Source organism: Varanus komodoensis, unplaced genomic scaffold (assembly GCF_004798865.1).
Source record: "Varanus komodoensis strain SLA01 unplaced genomic scaffold, ASM479886v1 scaffold29_1, whole genome shotgun sequence".
Classification (NCBI taxonomy): domain Eukaryota; kingdom Metazoa; phylum Chordata; class Lepidosauria; order Squamata; family Varanidae; genus Varanus; species Varanus komodoensis.
This window is the reverse complement of record NW_025335759.1, coordinates 11474586-11498683: the sequence shown is the minus strand read 5'-3', so window position 1 is coordinate 11498683 and position 24098 is coordinate 11474586. Positions and strand designations below refer to the sequence as shown.

Here is a 24098-nt window from a genome sequence, read left to right as displayed (position 1 = left end):
CTTTCATACTTTGTTGTTGGTGGGAGAGGGGGAAGTAAAGGAGAGGCTCTGTGATCAGAATTTTGGATGAATTTCATTAGGCTGTGTGGGTACTATGAGTTTCCTGCTCTGGGGGCTTGGCGTTTGTACATACCAGAGAAGCAGCATTGACAAAAGCTGGGTAGCAAAGGTGGGCAATTAACATGAATGTGGTCCTTGCTAAATCTCTTGGAAATTTCAGAAGGATCGGAGCCAGCAGCAGCAGCAATTTTACCCGCCAGCCCTGAAAATGCAGCAAGAGAGCAGTATGAACGAATCCACAGTTCCTCCCCACCTGCCAATGCCTCTGCCCATCTACAGCATAGCCACCACCGCACTCAGCACTACAAGCAGTGTCCCAGCCTCGGTGATAGTCAGCAGCAGTGTTGGTGCAGCCCTGCAGCCACCTGCCAGCCGAGAGCTGAGCCAGAGCCACAACCTTCCGCCGGTGGAGTCCAAAGTACCTCAGTTCTCAACCGGCCCTCCCCAGCAGGCACTGGCTTGCCAGGTAGCCCTTACCTGTTTGCAAATACACAAAGTTGCCTTGCTTTGGCCTGTCCTCCTTCCTCACTCCCTCCTGTCTAACATGTCTGGCCCTTCTTTTTAGCCTTCGCTTCAGCTTCTTGTTTTCTCCAGCACGTTCTCTGTGCAGAATACAAAGAGAGAAGGAGAAATATTAGCATCTCATTTAGGGTTTACACTTGCAATTCTCCCACACTTCAAAACAAAGGCTAGACTTGGGTGTTGGTGGTGACAGGATTTCTCGAATAGCAATGGAAAGCTCCCCCTCGTGGAAACATACAAACAATACAAGGTGGATATTGGTACAAATGCAGTTACTTCCTGGCATGCAACCAGGAAGAATGTTGACACTTAGATGTTCTTTTCTATTTTTTTCTGTGCTTTTAGCAGTAGCCTGATATGCAGAAATAAAGTAGATAAAGCTTTTGCCAACACCAAGAGAAAGTGCTAGAAAAAGATTTACTTGTTAAATGTCTGTATGCCAGACTGTTGTTAGTAAAGGGTCAGGAGGGGGACGGGGGTGGGGGGACGGACAAGAAAACGTATCTACTTGTTTCTGTAGGAACTTATCTCCTTCATGTTGATGGAGTTCCATAGGTTAGCAGCTTTATCCTAAACTCAGGAGCATAAATTTGAGAGCTGTCAAGGGGTATATGCAAATACTGAGATGTAGAAACAGCAAAGAAATGTCTTTCCTTGGTATCATTGTAGAAACAGAACAAAAACAGCTTAGTTTTAGCTTACAAAATTGAGTAACTGAAAATGTGTTTGGGACTCTTCCTAAGCACTACCAGATGTATTATTCACTGTGTCTGGCATTTTACATCCCCACAGCACTTGATTCAGCCTGCTGTCCTGTATCTGCCTATATAGCTGTATATCAAGCTAGCATATCAAGTCACCTTTGCTAAGCTGGAGAGCCGCGGGCCTGCAGCCAGATAGGTGACCACAGGTGCAAGCTAAGCAGGAAGTTGGACTTGATGGCCTTAAGACCCTTCCAGCTCTAATTCTATTCTATTTACTTAGAAGTAACCTTCATTGAATTCACTGGGACATATTTCTGAGTAGACTATAGAAGTGAGCAGTTGGTCTCCTATAAATAGGCATTTAAACCCTACAGATATTTGGATAGTAAAATGCTTAGTTTCCCTGTGATACCACATGTGCCTGCAAAGAATGAACCTGTGTTTTAATATTTGCCCCTTTCCTGCCATTGCTGTGAATATTTCATGCACAGTTCTAGGTTTTCTAAGCAGTATAATCCTGCAAAAATGGCATAGAAACTAACTTCCTCTTTTAGGATAAAAACTTCACACCCTGTTTTGTTGTCCATCTGTTCCTTTAAAGGAAAGCTTCACTTATTTTGTTTTGAGAAGTGCAACACATAAGGGAAACAATTTATTTCACAGAGGACTTGACTTGCCTCTGTCATATTATGCCCAGATGAAGAACTAAGTGAAAATAGAAGATAGAAAAGTAGTTATTTATCCAGCACCAACAAGGTGCATGGCATTTTACAGCATAAACAAATATTGCATTTTATGCTTTTTAATCTTGTTTTTGTTTCGATTTATCAAAATTCACAATAAGAATTAGTGAAAAACAATTACTGGATCCTGCCCAACAGAGTTTATAATCAAGAGTATATCTGATATGAGCCACCTTGCCCTAGTTCAACCTGGCAGCTTTCTGCTACAGAGTAGAAATAGGTGAGCTATTTATGTCTGCACATGGAGCTTGAATGGGTATAGATAACCATGCGCATGTGCGTGCACACACACAGTTACAAAATGGACAGATATCCTGCTTTTGTGTATAATCAGACAAAGTGCTGCATCACCATTCCCCCTCTTCTTGGACCCTGTTGCCAGTCTGGCCCTCACCTGTGTGTCTTTTCTTCCTGTTGCTGCTCTTGCTTGCTTCCCTTTTGATCCTAACTAACTCTGGGAGAAGGAGGTGCTGTAGCTGCTGCCTTTTGTTGCTTTTCTTTCCATCTTCTCTGTCTCTTCAGAGCTGTGCACTGCACTTGTGGTATGTGTCTTATCTCCTACCAGAATGCACATCTCTCCTCCCTGAATATCTTGCATTTGAAGACTCTCTTAAAATTACTTGCCTATTTGTATGTTTAAAATGCTGAGGGGGCTGGCTGTATTCTTTATACTGGCTGTATTCTTTATGTAGTTAGCAGAAGCCTTGCCTCTGCTACCGTAGCTACCATAGGGTTGAATGCTCAGGCTTTCTCCTTGGGGTGAGCAGTGGAGTGTAACAGTGTTGTGAGAATAAATTTTATGAGAAAGTGATAATAGAAGGGTTGAAGGTGTATTCAATTTTGGGCTTATTAAGTACAGCCTATGGAGGGTTTTGCCCAAGACAGTATTACCAGGCAAGTAAAAAGATTGGCATGGGTCATTGGCATAGGAAGGGCCCCTGTTCACCAGCATGAAACAGGTCAGCCACTTCATGCCTTTCCTGGCATGGTGACGCGGAAGGACATGGATTATATTCAGCAAATCTGTTAGTACTTTCTCCAACATAAGATTCTGGAGAGAAGCTTTAGTTTAACCATACTACTTTTTGGGCAGGGGAGACCTGAGTTACAGAAGGGAGCATTCTCAGCTTTGCTCCTTGGGAGATCAGGTGCCCTTCATATTTTATTTCCATATTGTTTTATTTTATTCCCTATGATTCAAAAGGCATGTCTTTTAAAGCGACATCTGCTACAGCCAAGCTCTGCAAACAAGCTGAGGCAGTGAAATAAATTTGGCAGGTGCCAACAAGTATTCTCAGTGGGGCAGCATGAAAGTTTCACACTCTTTCCCTGAAATCCTCCCCTTCTGGCTCAGGGACTCTCACTGTGTGAACTAAAGATGAAGGGAAGGAACAAGCAGCCCCTTTGACACATGGAACTTGGCAATTGTGAGTTTTGGAACTCAATCACTCTTGGCCGCTTTTGTTGGATACTGGTGCCTAGGTATATCAGAATATCTTCAGAAGAGATTCCGAAATCCATTTACATCTTTCCTTTTTCTTCCTTTTCCCCCTCCCTTGCTCCCTTTTCAGTTGCCCTCGGGACAGCAGAAACTTCCTGGAGCCTCCCCGTCCCACTCACTACCTCATCCTTCAGTGGGGGAAAGCCCACAGCTCCAGCCCACACACCTTTCACAGATGCAGTCTCCACACCAATCCCGCCCTCCATCACAGCCTCAGCCTCTTTCCCGGCCGCCTTCTCGGCCTCACTCGAGGCCTCCTTCCCAACCGCAGACTTTGTCCAGGCCGCCTTCCGAGCCTGTGTCACGATCATGCACACCCCAGACACAGATGCAGAACTTGTATGTGATCCAAAATCAAATTGCCTCTTCCCCTCACGGTCCCAACCAGCACCCCCTGCGGCCCCCCTCCCAGCCTCAGGTACCATTCCAAGCAGATGGCCAGTCCCAGCTAGCAACCGCTCCACACCTGCAGCTCCAGGTTCAGCTCGCTCCTCAGCTCCAGCCACAAGCTGAGGCCCAAGTCCAGGCTCGGCTCCAACCCCAGATTCAAGCTCCCTCCGAGGTGCAGCACACCCATTCCCCCCATTTCCAGCTTCAGTTTTCTGCCCAGGGCCCAATCAAGCCTCCCACCCCAACCCAGACAGTTCATCTATCACAAGAGCAGCAAAGAAGCTTTCAGATGGTTCCGAATCAGTTCCAGGCTCTCTCAGCTATTCCGGCCCCCATACCTCAGCAGAAGCCACTCATGGATCGGTTTCAGCAGGTAAAACAACCGCATTTATTTATTCATTTAGAAAAATGTGTATATTGCCCCACATTAAATAAAATAGTGGACAATTAAAAGGAGATGACCACAGTGATAATGACAATAATAGAATTAAACAGTTTAAATCAGATTTAAAAGAGTGTTTAAAAATCAGATTGGGCTTGGCAATGACAGGGCAGACTTGTGAGGGAGAAGGCAGTCTTTCAGGTATCCTTGTTCCAAGTAGTTTAGGGCTTTAATAGCCCAAAAACATTAAAATTGTGAAAATGGGAATCAAACCTTTGAAGTCTTTATATCTCAAGTAAATAATTCCCTCCATATAAAATAATGTGGTCCAATTTCTCAAGACTAATATCATTAGGGACATTTATTTGAGCCAATTTCTGGGGCAATGCCTTCCAAACCGTTCTCCACCCCCAGCTATGTCTTCTTTTCCCTTCATAGCTTTGAAAGACCCACCACCATAATATTGCTGAATTTTCCCTCCTGGATTCTGTCTTAAGGTGCAATCTCCCCTCACCACCCCCAGCTAGAGCCCACCCTGGGGAATGGTCTACTTTACTTCAGGCATGCTGGTAGAGCAAACAGTATTTAAAAAGTTACAACCACTTGCCCGAAGGAGATGGCCTCAGTTCTTAATGCTTGTGTATATTGAGTCTTGCCACTAGGAGGCCTAGAAATTCTTTGTCTTAATTAAAACCCAACCAAAGCCAGCTTTTGCCTTTGCTCCACTTGTTAAGTACAGAAAGTAGATTCTCCATTGGGCCAAAACATACATCAAGTACCTTAAGCAATGCCAACCAAAGCTAGACTGTCCTTTGTAAAGCATTCGGAATACTTAGATATAAGCAATGAACTCATTTTTATTGAATTTATAAATCACTTTTCTTGAGGTTTAGTATGCATCCTCTGACATCTGTGCTCCTAGATGTATGAATGAGTGTTTCATTTATTCAGTAGCTGAGAAAAGGCATTCCATACCTATTCATAAGTCGTGTTGCATGCTCCCAACCCTGCCAATGGGTTCTGAAGCTTTGTCCTAGTGATTCCTGGCTCAGGTTATAACCTGAAAGACTTGGCACTTGAACAGTTTTTCATTCTCTGCTTTTTCAATCCCATGCAGGTACCACAGGGAATTATCCTGCAAACAAAACAGCCAACTTCCACTAGCCAAGCACCACCTGTGCTGAGCCAGTTCAGCAGCCAGCCATCCTCAGTCTTGGTTAGCAGCCAAGGTCAGCAGGTCACAGTGACAACAGCTCAAGCACCACCAAGTCATGGCCATGCGCCTCTGCCTGCTGCAGTTCAGCCTGCAAGTACAGGTTCCAGCAAGGCAGCTCCTGTGCTGGAAAAGGGGCAAGTCCCGAGAGGAGGAGGAGGTGGAACAGGAGGAGGAGGGCAGCCTGCACAGCCCACAGCACACCTCCAGCAGCAAACGCCAGTGTTGGTGAAATCAGCATCGATACGTAAGACCATAAAGCTCCGCTTTGTGTGCCATTGTAGCTGAGTTTGAGAAAGGGGAAAACTAGATGCGTTGTTTTATCTGCACTTCATGTGTTGCTCATCATATTTTGTTTTGTGTATGTGCCTATCTTTGCCCATTGATGAAGCTGTAGAGCAGACAAAGTTTCTTGGATCCTTTACTCTTGTATCTTAAATGCCCAGGTGTACCTGCTGCTGCTTGCTTAATTTGCTTTAAAACATTTTATTTTCTATGGACTTGTGCAGTGAGAAAAATAGGGAGGGGGGAGAACATTTCTAGTAATTGTTCTGACCATTACCAGGCACTGAAGAAACCTATCATGAGGGTTGGTGATATTACACTCATTTGTTTGTTGCTCTCAAAAAGAATGCTGCAAATAATTACCATTCTTCATCAAAGTTTGCATGGATTTCGCTCCACTTGCATGTTTTTTCTGAGATTAATATTTGGATTTTTGTGGGCTTTTTAGATGTTAATGCGTTTTCTCCAAAAGCAGTAGAGCTAGAACCTTGTTTTGAAAAAAGTTAAACAAGAGTCTGTATACACACATGTGTATGTGCATGCGCACAGTAGAAATCCAGATTCCATATGGAATTTTGCCTGTGACATTGCCAGTGGTGCACCAACCTGTTTGCAGGGCCAGGGGAAGACAGCCACCATTGTTTTCCCCACTTTGAGTAGTCACATAGCATGATTCTCCCCACATTGCCTTCTCTCTCAATTTTCCCTGAAGTGATTTCTCCTTCCACTCAACATGAGGTTAAAAATTCACTCCCTTCCACTCCTGCATTGTGCTTGTTAAAGATTCCTTGGCACATTTCCTGAGAGTCAGAATGTTAGCCTTGGTGGCCTGGCCAAACTCCAAAATGAAAAATGGCCGTCTCCCAATCCATTGCAATAGGCGGGCTGAGACCCTTCACTTTCTGCACTTAAGTGTGGTGCAATCAAAGAACTGGATTTGGATTTGAAGAGCAGAGATAGCCAGCCTGCAAATTGACAGGGATCACTATGGTTTTCAGACACCCTTCAGTTGCATTTTATAGTGCATACAGAGCAGACATCCTCAAGGATTTTCAGTATCCATGAAAAGTGTGTCCTCATTGAGCAGAAGTGAGATGACCACTTCTGCTCTGCTGGTGTGCTGACATCTTTGCTCCACAGCTGTCCTTCTGCCAAACGATGGTTAGCTGGGAAGAGAGAAGCCTCATGCCTCCCTAGAAAACCTGGCCTCTGACTTGGGAACTAAATTGGAGATGTGTGAAGTAAGGGAGGGACTTTTGCAGCCAGGTTCTGCACGCAACAGAAAACATGGTGGAAGGAGGAAAAGGCAGCCTTCTACCCTTTTAGCTCACCAGCCCTCCAAAAGAGATAGATAACAATCCAGCTTGAAATCTGTGTCCCTTCCTTAACAACTTGGAACATTTTTATGTCTAATTCTGAAATAATACTTTTTTGTGTGTGTCTACCCAAATTCTCTAGCTATTGCTGCTGCAACTTCTACAGAGAGCAAAACATTTTCCAGTAGCTCCACTACCAGTTCTGGAGGGAAAACGACCACTGGGCAAGGAAAACCTGCAGTTCCTCTCACCATACAGCAGCCAGTTCAGGTAGGGTTTTAGAACTGGCTAATGCTTCTTTGCAGCAAAATTTATCCAAGCTTGTATTATCAAATATTTATTTTTAGCACCAGTGACACGAGTCCTGCTGAAGCACTGTATTCAGTGTAGAAGCAACAGTCTATTCTTGAAAGATTAACTTGAAACTTTGCTCTTGTGGCCAGAAAATGCATTCATCTTTGAATGTGGTACAGCTATGAGGCAGGGGCTGTAGCACTTCCGAGTTGCATGTGTGAAATCAAGTCTTAGAGGTGGGGTCACTACATTTCTCCAGTTGAAGTAAGTGAGAAGGAAATGTCTTGCACAGGTCCAGGTCTGGTATAAAAATGTACCATCAATAGGGGCATGTCTGTGGATTGCAAAGATACAGGATTTGGCCTAAGTGAACGCCCATGTCTCTGCCCTGTTTCTTCCATTCCTCCAGTGTATCTGCACCAGTGAAATAGTTCTGGTGCCAGATTGTAACAACTCAGATCCACTTGAGGAAGAATCGTCCAGGAGAGCCAGTGAATAAGCACTGACGGAATAGCTGTAATGGGGTGGAAGGGCACCCGTACAGTGACAGTTCCTTAGCATATAGCTTCCTGCTGTGCATATTGTTATTAATTTCCTTGTGTATTGGTGTTAATTCATTCCAGTCCTTCTGGTACAAATTGCTTCTTTCTTCATTGGCAGAGCAAGCCTGGAGTAATAAGCTCCGTGTCTGGTCTGAATCTTGGGAAAGGTACATTGCAGCTCCAGGTGGTTGGAAAGGGCTTGCCACAACTCATGCCTTCAACACCTGCACAAATTCAACAGCAGGTAAGGGTCTTCATCAGTATGCAGTTTTTATTCATGTAATTAAATCCTTGGCATGTTCTTCCTTTTCTACTTGATAATTTTTTTTGCAGGGGTCATTTGTGTTTGTTTTTAAATTCTTTCTGTTGTTTCCTTACCTCACATGAGAGTTCCCAAGTTTCTTGATCATTTTAGCTGCCCTTTTCTCCACTTTTTTCCAGCTGTACACAGTAGTCCAAGTGTGGTCAAATCACAGATTTGTATAAAGCACTGTGATATTAGCAATTTTATTTTCAGCTCCTATCCTAATAATGCTTAGGATGGATTTTGCCTTTTTTCAGATAAGGTGCATGCTGGGTCGACCTTTTCCTCTGATAAGGAATTTCAACTGGCATTTTTGCTCCTGTGACTTAATGTCCATTACGCAAGTCCTGCCTTGTGGGACAACATCACAGAATAAGAGTTATTTAAAGATTTTTAAGTTGCCTTTCTGGGCCAAGTCCATCCAAACCATCAAACCGCACATGAGCATAAAAATACAGTGGTACCAAAAACATTAAGGTTACATTATGCTGTAAATTAAAATAACGTTAAAATATTAATTCAGGAAGTATAAAAAGCATTTCCTTCTTCTGTTCAACAACCCTACAGGTATTTGAAGAACACCTGAGGAATACCATCTCCTACACACTCAGTTTTCACCAGACTAAACATATGCAGTTTCTTCGACCTTTTCTTAATTGGAATTGTTTTCTATACCCCAGCCATCTTCATTGCCCTTCTCTGGACTTGTTCCAGTTTGTCTACAGATTCCATGAAATAGAATATCCTGGTACAATTCTTATTAACTCCATCACTTTCTGCCAGTATTAGAATTTTAATTTTCATAAATGACCACCAGATACCTAACTATTGGGTGACAGTTTATTTCACAGTCATATCTCAGAATACTTTTCCTTTTAATAATCTTAGCTGAATTTTAAAATTCTGTATTACTGCCATCTTTTCACATGACCACAAGGTTGTCTAATTAAACACGTCTCTGCATTTGTCTGAACTTGCCATGTGTGAGGAATCTAGTTTAGGGGTGGGAATCAGATGGAATTCCTTGGCTCTGCTTCCCAGACTTCAGCCTAGTTTCTCTTTGTCCTCCGTCTGCCTCACACTGAGCATTCACATGGACATCTGCTAGGAAGTGAATTCAAGCAGATCTGCAGGGCCAGCTTGCTCAGATGCTGCCTGCATGACCACTGTGCAAGCAATGTTCTGCTTCCGCACATGTGACTTGAGGGCTTTGCATATTTTGCACAAAGAATTGTGTGCTTTGTGCAAAGAAGCTGCTAGTGTTCCCAAGCATTCACATACTTAGCTCAGTTCACTTCTTAGCCAAAAAAGAAGAAGTTCAACCCTGGTACTCCAGTCTGAACTCTGCAAAAGCACTCAGTCAGCTCATGTGTTTACCTGTGTTCACCATGGCCCACGCTGGTGCTTTTCTGTGTGGTTCCCAATTCACTTGTTGCTTCTTTGTTCTTTTGTTTCCTTTCTTCCCCAGTATGATAGCAAGCTTGGAAACTTGAAAAAACCACCTCCTATGCTACAACCCAGTAAGGAAGCTTGGTAAGTCTGTACTGGAAGACTCCAATGAACACTGGAGTGCTATTTGATTTCCTCTGATTAAGGTGTGATAGTTGCTTGACTTGTGGTAGGAAAAAGGGAAGATAGGTTGTAATTTCCAAGTGTTTTGAGTCAATATAGAGATTGTAGAGGATCTAGTGTTGGTTTTAGCCTGGGGAGTCTTCAGTCTGTCACACACAGACTGGACATACACATGTTGGACCATCCAATGGGCCTGAACTGGATCTCTGTGAACTACAGGTTGCCATCTAGTGTGAGAACCACAACTACGACCTACAGAAAGGAATGTATTTGAATGTTCCAGTGCTCAGCAACTATAAAGTCTTTAATCTGAAACTGAGTTCATACTGCTATCAGCGCCAGGACTGAGATATAGGAAGCAGTGAAAATGGGAAAACATTGTTTTTTCAGACACTGCTGCTTATATGGAGATGTATAATATTAGAATGTACAATAATTTCTCCTCTTCTACTGATCAGTTCCCACTTAGGGAAGCCTAATCTATTGCACTAGTGAAGTGGTTTGCTGTAAGATGCAGGACGGATCAAAGGAAAAACTTCTTCATACAGCACATAGTTAAACTATAGAAGTTGTTCCCATGACATGTAGTAATGGCCACGAATTTGGGTGCTTTTAAAAGGGGGATGGAGGGTCAGGCCACCAATGGCTGCCTGGCCTGATGGCTGCATGCTACTTCCAGTGTCAGAGGCACAGGGGAGGCTGAAGACGCCTGTGTCAGAGGGGCTCTTATGCTGAGATTTCTGGGTGCCAACTATGTTGGAAAACTCCATTCCCAAAATAGGGTCACCACCATGGATCAGTTCCTGTAAAGTTTAGAATAAAAGCAGTGGTGGATCGGGAACCCACTGACAACAGAGTCTCCAGTGCCAGTCGTGCCTCGTGGGTTTCTCAGGGATGGCTGGTTGGCCGAGGTCTGGACAGAACCCTGGATGAGACTGTTGCTTGCTCTGATCTCATAGGGGTTTTCTCATGTCCACGGCCAAGGGGTGAATCTTAGTTCAGTGCAGCTTTGTTGCCAATAGTTTAGTTGAGGCTGAAGTAAGTGGGATGGGGTAGTGTGGGAGACAATTGCTCTGTGCCTTCAGTATAACATAGAGGCAAACGCCCCAGGAGAAAACTCACCTGCATGTTTGTTCTGCTGCTGCTAGTTTTTTGGAACAACTGCATAAACACCAGGGAGCAGTACTGCATCCTGATTACAAAACCTCCTTCCGGTCCTTTGAAGATGCTTTGCAGAGGCTCCTGCCATATCACGTCTACCAGGGAACACTGCCTTCTCCCCATGACTATCGGAAAGGTAAGTTAATCTGGCAGTCTGTCACATCAGGTGCAAAGGGATGGGTGGCCTTCGCTTTCCACAGCTTGCCTGTTAGTTGTGCACGCATCAGCTTCCAGGCTCTCAATTCCACCACTGTTTCTCCTGACTGCTGCTGCTGGTCATTACATCCCTTAGTGCCCAAAGCATTTCGTGCACAAATTGGATTTGGATTAGAGTTGGATTTCAATAGGAAGCTTGATGTTGTTGCTAAATCAACATTGACTTTCTCACTTCAAAGAGTAATTGTCACCCTTGAGGCATCAATACTATGCGGGTTGACCACTGGTTGCTCAGAATTGGGTACCCTCTGTGCCCTGTGACTGCCATGAGAGTAGTGGGGAAACTTCATTTGAATCCTGAAGTGCTTGGTTCTCCACATAGGGTTAAGACACACCTGTTGTTTTCCTCTTTTTGTTTCTGCATCTTGTACATAGCTGTTTGTATCATCTCTATGTGTGTGTATCTGTCTGTCTCTTTGTATAAATATATATGGAAATACATATTTATACAAACTAAGCACTTTAGACAACCTCATGCATCTGACAAAATAAAAACTTTGCCTATGAAAATCAAGCAAGAATAAATTTGTCAATCTCTAAAGTGCTCTGGGATATCCCTTTGTAACTACTTTAACTTAGGGCACTACAACTATTTAAAGATATTTGCTTACAGCAGTTCCAATTTATAGGAGACAAGCATATAACCCTTACCTGTACTTCTTTCCAGTAGATGAAGAGTTTGAAATGGTGTCTACACAGCTGTTGAAACGCACGCAAGCCATGCTGAACAAATACCGCCTGCTGCTTTTGGAGGAATCCCGGGTAAGATTTTTCCTCTTCAGCTTCCTCTTTTCACAGGTAGATTATCAGAAAGGAGCCTGATGTAATACTCCCATTTATTCTTCTGATGAATGTTCAGCTGACTGATCCAGTTGCTGAGAGGCAGGCTAGAAGAAGGTAACTTTTTTGGCTGTGCTTGAAAGAAACCTGTCACAATAATGTGGTGCACTGTAGGGTGTCCGTGTAGAAGGCATTTTGTGGAGATCGAAGGCAACGTTGTTCATTCATCATAAAAATCTCCTTGTTTGGTTTTAAAGAAACCCATATTCTGTGCCTGGAATGAGTAAATGAAAATCAGTGCGTGAGGCCAGTCCGTTCTCTTTGCAATATGTATTCAATTTGTGTTTTATCTTTGGAACGTAATATTTGAGACTTTGCTGGATTTCGATTAGCAGATATTAAGATTTGTTAATAATTTGCGCTGGTAGAACCTAGAAGGGGAATGTACAGCAAAGCATCGGGATTGGTGGTGGTGGTAAAGGAGAGACATTCTGGTACTTCAGCACTTAGATAAAGTAATGATGACAAATTGTGCTTATCTGACCCATAATTTTTGTGGACATATGCTATGTCTGAAGAGGGCCAGTTTGCACATAATGGCAACATATTGTGAGTTAAGTAATTTATGGTTTGCTGGTTTGCATGCTACTTTGCTTCCATTTGCTGTAGACAACCTCTAATTGGGAATGGTTGGTGGTTGTGAGTGTGATGTGCCAACCTGGATCGTTGGGTTGTTTAGCAACTAAATAACCAACTGGTTAACCTGTGGTTTGCTGTTGGTTAACAATTGGGTTGGTCTCCCCTTAAACAACCTAGCAGACTGGTTTCACAGTCCCAAACCCCAAATTGGTCAATCAGAGGCTGTTTACAGAAAATGGAAGTAGTACATGTGGCATGCAGCCCAATAAACCACGTGTTTGATTATCCTGCAGTGTGCTGCTGTTACGTGCAAGTGGCCCTTAGAGACGCGTGTGGACATTACGTGGGTGATTTCAAATTGTCACTACAATCCTTAAGGGTAAGACCACACCCACACACACACGGTCCATGTAGGATTCCATTCATATACATCTATTGAAAATGAGCCCTGCACAATAGATTAAATTTGTTTATAATCATTTGTCTTGTTTAGAGCTCATAAATTCAGCAAAGACAAATGATTATGAATCTATCAGTGTCTCTCCCCAGTTTTTTGATTACTTAATATAGGATTGTAGTGTTCATTCTTGCCACATTCTTTTCAAAGTACAGAGTTTAAGGAAAGTGCAGAGATTATATCACTTTTGGAAGTTTAATAAACAAAGTCAAGCCCCCTGCTCTAAGTACAGTCATTCAACAGTGAGGGATGGAAGGAGATTACAAGCGATGTATGCAGAGGGAGAGGAGTCTTAAGAGACTCGACTGCACACCTGGTTTCTCTCCCTTGCCAGTCACCCATCCTCTGTTCTCCTTTGGCTCTAGAGAGTCAGTCCTTCAGCGGAGATGGTGATGATTGATCGGATGTTCATACAGGAAGAAAAGACCACCTTAGCTTTGGATAAACAGCTGGCAAAGGAGAAGCCAGGTAAGGGAGGATTTGTCTCCATTCTTTGTGTAGCTCACTTATTCCAAACTGTGTTTCATCTGCCCACACAACCCTACTCTAAAATTTTAGTGACATCTGCCAAAATGGAAAGTGACTGTAAACTAGAAAGGGCTTTCCTATTACCAGTGAGTAGCTACAGCCAGTGTCTACACTAGAATTACTGAATAGGAGAGTTGGAAGGTGCCAAGAAGGCCACTGGGTCCAACCCACTGCTGGGTCCAACCCACTGCAAGTCACCAGTTTACACCATCCCACACAGATGACTGTCCGGTTTCTTTTTTAATGTCTCCAGTGTAGGAGAGCCCATGACCTTTCTAGACAACTGGTTCCACTGCCGTATTGAATGTGATAAAAGTAAGGATTTCCAGAGCAAAAGCTCACTCCCAGGCAGGCTTGCCATCTAGCGCCTCTCACCTCAGAAGTGAAGCACTATGGAGAATAAAGCTATTGAGCATATGAATTTGGAAGGAATTGGCTTGGGAAGGTCTAACATTCACAATGTGGGTTGTGTTTGGACAATCATAACACATGCAGCCCTTTGTCTTCTCTCATGGCTCATCTCAGTGGAAAATACAGTAACTATGGTTACTGTCTCCAGTTAAAGATAGTTTGCTTTTTTGTCTGGACCAGCGAACTTTGGCTACTAGTTTCACTATGGTTGGAGGTTGAGTGAAGGTCCAGCTAGTCCTGAAGGTGCTCAGCATAGTTTCCAAGTTCAAATGAAACAGGCATGTTAATTAGCATGATTTGTACTGCATTCAGGTATGCAATGAAGAGAGGAGAGGAGAGGCTGTATGGGTAGGTAAAATCTTCATATTTTGGCTTATTAAGCTGAAATATGATCATCCAAATACAACCACAAAAATCAGAGAAAGCATTAAAGGTAGTCAGGAAGTGACCAAGAGGCCAGAGAAATTTTATCTTGTCCCCTTGAACCCCACCTAGTTTTAATCAGGGTGCAGTAAACACTTTTGAAAAAGTTTTTGTTTTGTGCTTTGTAAGGCAAATCCGTATATCATATCCAGTCTTGTGTATAAGATAGCAAGACATTTCCTGGGAATCCAAATGAACTTTGGGGACTGACAACTCACCTTCCGAGGCCGTCTTTCAAGAAGCATATTTCTCCATAGCTCCAGCCCACTTAGTCATTGCCTGAATAACTGATAAATGTTTCTAAGCTCCTAACACCACATTTAAGATCTCAGAAACTTCTCCTGTCTGATTCACAACATGTCTCTGATACTACTCACCACCGGACTTATAGTTCCTCTCAGCATCTCTCTCCATCCTAAGTTAACAAACAAAATCCCCCCCCCTCCCCCCAACCTCACTCCCCCCCACCTCACTCCCCCCCACCTCATACACACTGTCCTTGTCCTCCCTGTTCTAACTGGCGCAGCTCCTACCTAACCTGTTCCATTGTGGCTACTGCTGTCAATCATTGCTCCCTTCCTCCTTCTGTTATGTTGGGTCAATGGTGTCATAAAAAGGCCTTCTCAACCTGCTTTCCACTAAAATAGTGATACATGTTCTCCTCTTGCAGATGAGTATGTCTCCTCATCTTCGAGGAGTTTTGCTTCTTCACTGGCTCAGGGCTCTCTGTCCAGCAGCGTCTCTTTGGCCTCTGAGAACCTGAAGTCCCCTCCGGTGCAGATGGCAACCCAGATCAACCCCACCAAACTGGTCATCAAGCACAGTGGAGGCTCTCCCTCTGTCATGTGGGCCAAGGCCTCTCCCTCACTGGACGGCGATGAAGACGCTTTGCCATCTAGGAGCAAGCCACCCATCAAAACCTATGAAGCCCGGAGCCGGATCGGGCTGAAGCTGAAGATCAAACAGGAGGCAGGGCTTAGTAAAGTAGTTCACAACACTGCCTTGGACCCAGTTCACCAGACACCGCCTTCCGCATGCACCGTGATCAAAACCGCCGACCAGCACTCGTCAACTTCAGCTGCTACCACCACCACCACCACCGCCGCCACCACCACCTCAATGGCGGGGCAGATGAATGGGACAGTTGACCATATTGCTGCAGCTCCGGCAGAGAAAAAGCCCATCGTGACCTACTGCAGGCTTCCTCTCCGCAAAACCTACCGGGAGAACGTGGACGCTTTCGTAACAGATAAAGCCCCGGACACCACCCTGAAAGGGAGCACTCCAAAAGCCGATGTGGTGCCAAGCACCCTCGTCATCAAGCAGGATGGTGGGTCTCGGAGTGTCATCACTTCTCACAAAACCCATGAGAGTCCCTCCGTGACTGTGACAGAGAAGGGCAGATTAGAAGAAAACACCAAGCATACTTTTTTCAACCGGAGTGATGCCCGTTCTCTAGTGATGCAAGAAAGCCCTGCCCCTCCTAAGACCGATGACTCGACCAGTGGCCTTATGAAGGAATTAGCAGAGGTTGAGGATGAATTTTATCACCGAATGATAAAGACAGAACCACCTGATCACGGATCTGCCTCTGAACTTGCATGGGAGGTGGCCCTGCCCCCAGCCAAGCGCAGAAAGTCGGAATCTTTCGATGTAGACAATGCCAGCTTCTCCAGTGATAGCCCCCCAGACGACTCACTTAACGAGCATCTACAGAGCGCCATTGACAGCATCCTGAATTTGCAACAACCTCAGGCTGGGGGTCAGAACACCCGAACACCTTCCTCTTCCTACAATTCTTCCTCCTCCCCTTTCTCCTCACCTGTCCACCGCACGGACACGTACCTTGCCCCCAATCACAATGGCGGCCTTGGAGCAAGGACGTTGAACAGATAACAGAGCTCTAAAGCAAGCAGAGACTGTACAAAGCGAGCCGAGGACTGAAGCTGCAGCAGCTTCTGCTGGCTGGGAAACGGTTGGAAGCCAAGGTGCCACTTCCCAGAGACCCAACAGAATGGAGCTGATACCAGAAGGGGGGAAGAGTGGGGGCCTCAGGAGGGGAGGGCCACAGGAATGTCCTACAGAGAGGCTTCATCCATCCAAATGTTTATAGGATGGGCTTTGGTTGTTGTAAAGTACAAGCTGTGGCTGGATTTACAATACACTCATCTCCTCACATGCACCATTTAAAAAAAGTTCAACAAATGCCAGGCAGGCAAGTGGGAGGGGGTGGATTGGGGGCCCATAGGTAGTGTTGGCTGTGTAATATTTAGATTCTGTAACAAATTGCTAATTTGAATCTTTGAATGATGATAATTGGGGTTATTTTCCCCCTCTCCCCAAACTCCATGAATATATGTAGGACATTTTAACAAATCCCAAGTCAGAAGCCAGCAGGGAGGCCAAAGGAATGGGGCAGGAGGGATAACTCCACCTGAGCTGCCAGAAGGGGCAATTATTTAATTGATTCTGTCAGGTTTCTTAAGTTATTCTAAATATGTACTGTCTGCTTTTTTTTTTTTTTACAAAGAAGGAAAGATTCTGAACAAAATGGAAAAAAGAAAGGAGAAAAGTTGCAAACACTAATGCGTAGAACAAATAAGCATGGATGAGTTTACAAATAAAGAGGAAATTGCTCCATTTTCAGACATAGATGGGTGTGGTTAACACAGCCATGGTGGTTCGAACAAGGAAAAGTTCTGGCAAGAGGCTGTGTGCTTCTCTTCCCCTCTTCGCTCCTACTAGATAAACAAAACAATAACACATAAGGCTGAGCTTTTGACAGCTGTTTGGTTCAAAAGAACTGTGTTCAAGCCTGGCATTCTCATGTTGGGCCTTTGATGGCAGCATGCCTTGGAGCCCTGGGGAAGGATAGGGAACTGAGCGGTCAAGCCTGTGTTTCTGCACTCTTCCGTCCTTTGTTGCAGCTGCCTCCTGTGGCTTCTCTCCTGGTTTTAATGCCATCGCTTTGTACCCTCCTCTCTTTCTGCTGCCTGTGCATGACAGGAGTTCCAAGACCGGATAGAAATCCCTTGCTTGCAAACTATCAGAACCTTGTTGTAACAGGTAGTGGGAAAAGAAGAAAGCAACGCCAGCCATTGTCGGATCCAGATGAAGTTAATCACACTTTTTCCATTGAAACGGTTTTTCACATTGATTTTAATGGGACCCAGGTATAACTTAGTCTGGATCCAACCCTGTGTCTTCCCCATAGTGCTTCTATTTCCAGTTACTGATGGGAATAAAAGATCCATCATCACAGCTTTATGCAGTTTTCTTGCTGCACTGTTGCACTGTTCAGAATGCCTCAACTGAGATCTCCTACCTTACTTGTTTTGTCTACAGTTCTTATTTTGTAAATTTTTTCTATAACCTCATAAGGCCTAGGAGCTGTTGGAACACAACTTGAGTGCCAGCAGTGAGACTGACTTGTCTGTCAATGAATTATCCCATGATTTGTCAGGTTTTGTTTTTTGATTTAATCTGTGGGAATCAAAGAATTCCCACAACAGAAATAATAGTGTGAAGGAGTTATGCATGTGTTTGTGAGCAAGTAATAGGCTGGTGTATTCTTGGTCCGCCTGCTCTGATTCATAGAAAGACAGAGATTAAAACTTTTCTCATTGCAGTGTTCATCACAGGGGCAACCCCAGGATTATGCACATGTGAATGTATCAGCTAAGTTAGGACACAGTTCTGAATTAACACCGATCAAGACTTCACTGCATGGAGAGCAGAATACCAAACAGGCAGCACAAGCTCATATTCATCATCCCATTTTCCTCAAATAATCAGTGGGTTCCCCTTTGCACAAAAGTGTGGTCAGTGCCCTTTGTTGCCTGTTGTGTCTTGCACTGGACCTAGAAATAAAGGATTTCTCGGCCTTGGGTTCTCCACCAACTGCAGTCTGTGCTGCTGCCGCCCACAGCTGCCATCTTCTTTCATACAGGACATTTTGCACTCAGATCCTTCCTCTTCCACTTCTGACCTCCTTGTTCCTGCAAAATATTGCTTAGGTGCCATTTTAGAATTTTTGAAAGTGCCATTTCTTTGCTCTCTCTCTTCTGTGGCGTATTCATTTTGTCTGTTGCTACTTGCTTTGTAGGGGCAGAAGCGTTTTCACCTGAAAGCACTGCTGAATTGGCAAATTCACAACCTGCTGTTTTAGATGGCATCTTTAAGCCTGTTTCAAAGAGAAGCAGGAACATTTTCTCTTCCTCCACAGCTGGACTATGTGAGGAGAACAGAACTGGTAGGGCAGTGTTTTGTTAGTAGTCCCCTGTGGGTGGAATAGTTTCAGAGTTGAGCTGCACAAAACCCTCCAGCAGATGAGTTGGAAAGGTGGCAGTCTCTCAGCTTCTTGAAGAGCAAAGGTGTTTTTATGAGCTTGCTTGATGTAGCCCCCTGCTGTGACCTTTTTTAGGACTTGGTACAACCAAACTAAGCTCCTCCATAGTACATAGTAGATTGCTGTCCTTTGATTATTCTTCTCCAGTTTTTCACAATAAAGTGTTCTGCTGCTGCTCCAATAGGCTAGCACTGGGCAGCAATCCTCACAGAGTTCTTTACTGATTTGCAATCCCCTAGACAAGTGTCCCTTTCATTGATAAATGTAATGCAAAAATAAATAAACCCAGACCATACATTTCTATTTGTAGGTGCCAAAACTTCCACCTCCCCGATCACTCTCATACATGCATGAACACACATACATAGATTCACGGTAGTGAAGTGGGGCTTGGGGAGACAGATATGTTCTAGAAAGTGTAAACACAAAAAAGGCAAGGATACCTGCTCAGTCAGCCATCAGTTATGTTTTCTGTGGATATGTGCACAAGCTGAACATACCTGATAATCAGATCTCCTAGAATGAATATTCATAAAATGCCTTCTGAATGACCGTGTAGAAGTGCTCTTGTTCTTGTAATACAGGATAATTTTCTACATAACCAGGGCCTGGAGCCTGGGGTATGGAGTTAGAGCAAGAGGGGTGCGATGGATCTTCTAACATCCAGAACCAAAACATATTCCATAGTAGCTATGCCCTGCTGGCTGATGAAGTATAAAATTTGTGGGTGTAGAAGGAATAAAACATGTATGTTAATCAATCTTGAAGAGGATTTTTCCTCTCTTGGTTCCTAGCTCCTGTGACATAATATTCTTCTTAAGTACTTTTTGCAATCCTGGAAGTAGGATTTCTTCACTCTTTGTTATCCTGTCAGATAGGATAGCCTGCCATCTCTGTCTCAGATCACAGTCTGAAGTACCTACTCTGTAGCTCAATATGTTTTCCTAGCTCACCAAATTGCCAAGGGTGGATTCGCTATTTCTTCTTGTGTCAGACTCGGTTCATACTCCGCTTTTGTGTGTCTGCACCTTTGGCCACCATGAGCCCCTTTGTCTGTTCTCTTCTTTCCAAAAGAGGCCTGCTGCCTAAAACCAAAGTAGATGTGCACGGCCTTGCACATGACTTCAAAAGCAACCAGTGTTGCCAAAGTCTTTTGTTGTCTTTCTTAGTAAGTAAAGGCCTGCTTGCTCATTGTCCCCCAGAATTGTGTAATAATGAACAGCCAGTTTATCTACTACCAAAATTGGCTTTCTTGTTTTGTGCCACTTTACTCCCCGCTACACATGCACATTGCCTTATTACAAAAGAGAGAGAAAGAAAGGAAGAAATACCTTTCTTGACATCAAGTTTCAGATTAAATGCAAGCCAGCAAAAGAGTACTTTTGGCTGCTGTCCCATAGTATAAACCAAGAGCAGAAGTAAAGCCCAACATGTTCTACTTAGAGATAAGCTGTTTGTCATTTTGGAATGGCGCCAAGTGATCTGTGTTCAGCCATTAGCTATAAATCTTTTATTTCTCTTTTCTCTCAGACTTCTTTCTTTCTTTCCAAGAGGAAAAGCCTCTGCTATAATGCTGGTTTCCAGGGGTCAGGAATTTGCTGCAGCTGCCTTCTGAATTCCTTCACACTCTTCTTTCTGTGACCCCCTCCAAACCTCCTGCAAGTAGTTCTGAAACAAAGTCTTCTTTTGATAGTTTCTCTCTTCTGGTGTCTACAACCACCATCCTGTAGCTGGCCAAACTCTGATGATAAATTGTCATGAAAAGTTTTGAACACCATTTAAAAAGTAAAATCAGCTTTCTGGAGAAAAGGGCTGCAGAAACAAGGATATGGATTCTGTCATTGTTCTGGGTTTAAACTTTAATAAGAAAGCAAACAATTATTTTTAGAATTTCAAGTGTCATCCTGTTTTCCTGTGAATGCTCTTTTGAAAAGATTTGGCAACCAAACCAGCGAAGAAATCCTGGACTTAAGAGTGCAGAAAAACATGGAACATTTTCAGGCTTCTTTCTTTTGCTTGCTTCCCTCCACTCCTTCAAAATAACAAACACAATTTTATGAGGCCTTAACATTATCCATGTGCTCATTTGATATATTCCCATTGAAAACCAGTATGTGCATCATGCATATTTTGCCTATGATTCGAGCAGCAACTTGACCAGATTGGAGAAGAGAAGCCAGTACTTCTAGGATCACTAGTTTTAAAAGTGAAGATGAGGAAGTACTTCTTATTTTGTAGCCAATTGAATTTTCCAGCTTTCTTAAAGTAGCTGTTTCTTGGAGATCTGAGCGATTTTGTCCCATCTCTGGTGTGTGCACACACACACACAGTTTGCTTCTTTAATTTTTTAATTAAAAAAATTGCCTTTGCTTCATTCCCCTCATTGTACCATCTGGACTAGCTGAACACACAGAAATATTAACGTGCAAGTATTTTATGTATAGCTATTCAGTTGCAAAGCATGTTTAATAGATATCAGCACAATCAGTTCTGGGATACAATGGTAGAAAGCTGAGCAGCTTAGCTTAAACACCTGGATAAACAGATTGAATTTGGGCCTGTTTTGTTTTTGTTTTTAATTGTTCTTTTTCACCTGCCTTACCATCACTCACACATTTTGACAAAGGACAAAGAACATGTAACCCCATCACTAGTTTCTGTGTTCCATTTCTTATGATGAATCTGTTTCTACACTCAGCACAGAATGTGCCTGCGTTCATTTTTCTATCCCCGCATTTGGTTATCCTTGCCGAATCCCCACGCCCACCCCATGTAAGAGGCAGTGCCAATAGGGTTTCTACTCTAAAAGGTTGTTACAGATTAAAAGACCAGGGATACTAGAGAATGTTGCTATTGGTCCAAGCCTATTTAGCATCAATTCCTCCTTCTTTAAACTTACTGTGTCTTGTGAAGTAGATGAAAGTTGGTGTCTTTAAAAGTGCAGTTTACTGGAGAAGAAATGTTTAGGGATATAATTGAACCAAAAAGAGGGTTAAAAAGGTCTACATTTCTCTCTCTCTCTCTCTTCTTTCTCTCGTCTTTGACAAAGTGTGTTTCAAAACTTGCCCCATCTTACCAATGGTGCAGCTTGCTTAAGAAATTCGTATGCCAGAGCCCCAATTTCAAGTGTTGTTGCCGCACTACACATAAATGCAGAGTGGCTTGTGGAGGTTCGACAGTGTCTATACCAGGGTCTGTGTGAGGTATCACTGGATCAGGCTGTAGGTGGCTTGAAAACAATGCAAAACATGGTGAACACACGATTTCCAGCAAATATCTCAGACCGTTCAGTCCCTATAAAAGCTGTTGCTGCTTTGAAGCAGCACACAACTCAGTCATGTAACTTTTGATTTAGCTCTGGCTTTACGCTGCGTGGCATTCTAAAATCTCCTCGTAGGGACAAGGAACCCTTAGGTATGCCCTTGAGGCAGCTGCCCATCTTTCTGCCCACTTCCCCTGCCCTCTGCGGCGGCACGCCATTGTGGAAGCCAAGCTGCAGCCTTTCCAGAGGGACCTGGAGCAGCCTGGGTCGCCCTGATCCAGAACCTTGTAGGGGGCCGGATGCATGCACAGCCTCCCTGTGGACCTGTGTTTCATCAAGCAGTGTACCGTGGCTTGCACACGAACGTGTGCTTTCCACCTTGAAGAGAAATGGCGTTCTGCCATCAGCAGGACATTGCTGATGTGCAGGCAGGCAGTTTCCTCTTTCACTATGAATTGCTGCTGGAGCAAGAGACCAGGAAGAGTGAAAACCAGATTTGGTTCCGAAACACTACTTGCTGAAGTGCACCATGCTCCCCAGCTGTAGCCCCCTTGTTACCCAAATGTGGGCGGAAACGTATATGGTTAGGAAGCAATAAGGGATGTTCTAACTCACAGGCTGGTGGGGGATTTTTCTTCTTTTTTATATATAAATATATATATAAAAATGTATATGAAATTGTTTGGCTTTTTGTTTATCGTCCATTTTTCCTAAAGTGTGGATTTGGGATCGTTAGCTCATTTGGTTGCTGCCGCCTCTTCTCACTGCAAAGCGGTTAAGTTACGAAGGGGTGTGACTCTTCCCTTCATCTTAAAGGTTAATATATGTTGGCACTCTCATTGTTACAGGGAGGTATGTTTTACATCTTTTCAGTATTTTGAAACAAAGTGACTGGTTTTTTGTTTCATTGGCACCTAAGCAGAGGAGAAATTCCCATCTCCTTATATGTGTTTAAATTTTCAGTGAGTGTTGGGGTTTTTATTTTAGAGAGGGGTATTGGAGAAGAGAAGGAGAGATGCATGTTGCAACTCTAGAGAAGCTTTGACCTGTGCACTTCAACACATCACCAGTGATGTAGAACATAAAAAGCACAACCCTACTCATGCTTAACTAGAAAACAGTCCTATAAATTCCCGCATGCACCAGCCAGCCATGCTAGCTGGAGGATGCTTAGAAAAATAGGATATTTTTCTGTCTAATCATACATAGGATTGTGCCCTAAATGGAGTTGGGAGGGTAGTTCCAAACAACCATTTTCAAATGTCAAGGAAATGCATTTCAGTCCTTCTGAATCCTTCAGCTTCCCCATCCAGCACCAAATAACCGAAAGGCTTTCCAAGTAAAAGGAAGCAAGAAGTAATACCCCACTTCTTTTAGTATTAAAAATTAAATAACCAGTTTTTCTTTCATCCCCCTGCTGGTACCAGTTTGAACTTCATCACAGTTCAAAAACAAAATATAGTACTATAAAATAATTTTGTACTGTATTTATTGTGTATAACAATTTTTTAAAAGAATTATGTACATTTAGTACTTCTGTGTAAATTAAATTGCTCTTCTTTTTAAAAATGGTATAAGAATTCGTTTGACATTTCTTGAAAGGAAGAAAAAATAGAGGTGGGTTTACAAATGGGTGGTGGTTTGGGGGCTTTTTAGAAGAACCTCCTGCTTGAGTGCCATGTCAATCAATAGCCTCAGGTTGTCTGTCTTTGCCAGCATTAAGACTGACCCAGTGGAAGATAGCAAGCATGGTGGGGTGGGGGGGGGTTGCCTCCTTTTTCGTGCTTTTTAATTGGCAACCTGGCAACTGGTCCCAGGCTACTGTGCCCAGATCATGCAGTCCTCACGAATTAATGTGGAAATGTGCAAGATCATTAACTAGGCAAGGCTTCATGTATTGGGCAGCTGCACTTGCAAGCGACACAGATGATCAGAGTGGCTTGTCCCCCCACCCCTCCCCCCAAAAACAACAACAACAACAACAAACGATCCTGCAGGAAGCAGTCAGGGTGTGGATAATGTGACAAACCACCAAGGTTGTTGAC

The 24098-nt window shown here is 43.6% G+C and overlaps 1 protein-coding gene across 4 annotated transcripts in view; it reads left to right on the top strand.

The window, feature by feature from the left end:
* Positions 1–23625, top strand: part of BICRA (BRD4 interacting chromatin remodeling complex associated protein) — an 85684-nt gene extending 62059 nt beyond the window's left edge. For all 4 annotated transcript variants that reach the window (XM_044435090.1, XM_044435089.1, XM_044435087.1 and 1 more), the window contains 10 exons: positions 221–526; positions 3601–4293; positions 5420–5762; positions 7259–7386; positions 8071–8196; positions 9725–9789; positions 10977–11125; positions 11873–11967; positions 13447–13549; positions 15114–23625. In XM_044435090.1, coding sequence (XP_044291025.1) covers positions 221–526; positions 3601–4293; positions 5420–5762; positions 7259–7386; positions 8071–8196; positions 9725–9789; positions 10977–11125; positions 11873–11967; positions 13447–13549; positions 15114–16339 — 3234 coding nt within the window. In that variant the 3' untranslated portion in view covers positions 16340–23625. The remainder of the gene's footprint in view (positions 1–220; positions 527–3600; positions 4294–5419; positions 5763–7258; positions 7387–8070; positions 8197–9724; positions 9790–10976; positions 11126–11872; positions 11968–13446; positions 13550–15113) is intronic.
* Positions 23626–24098: the final 473 nt, after the last annotated feature.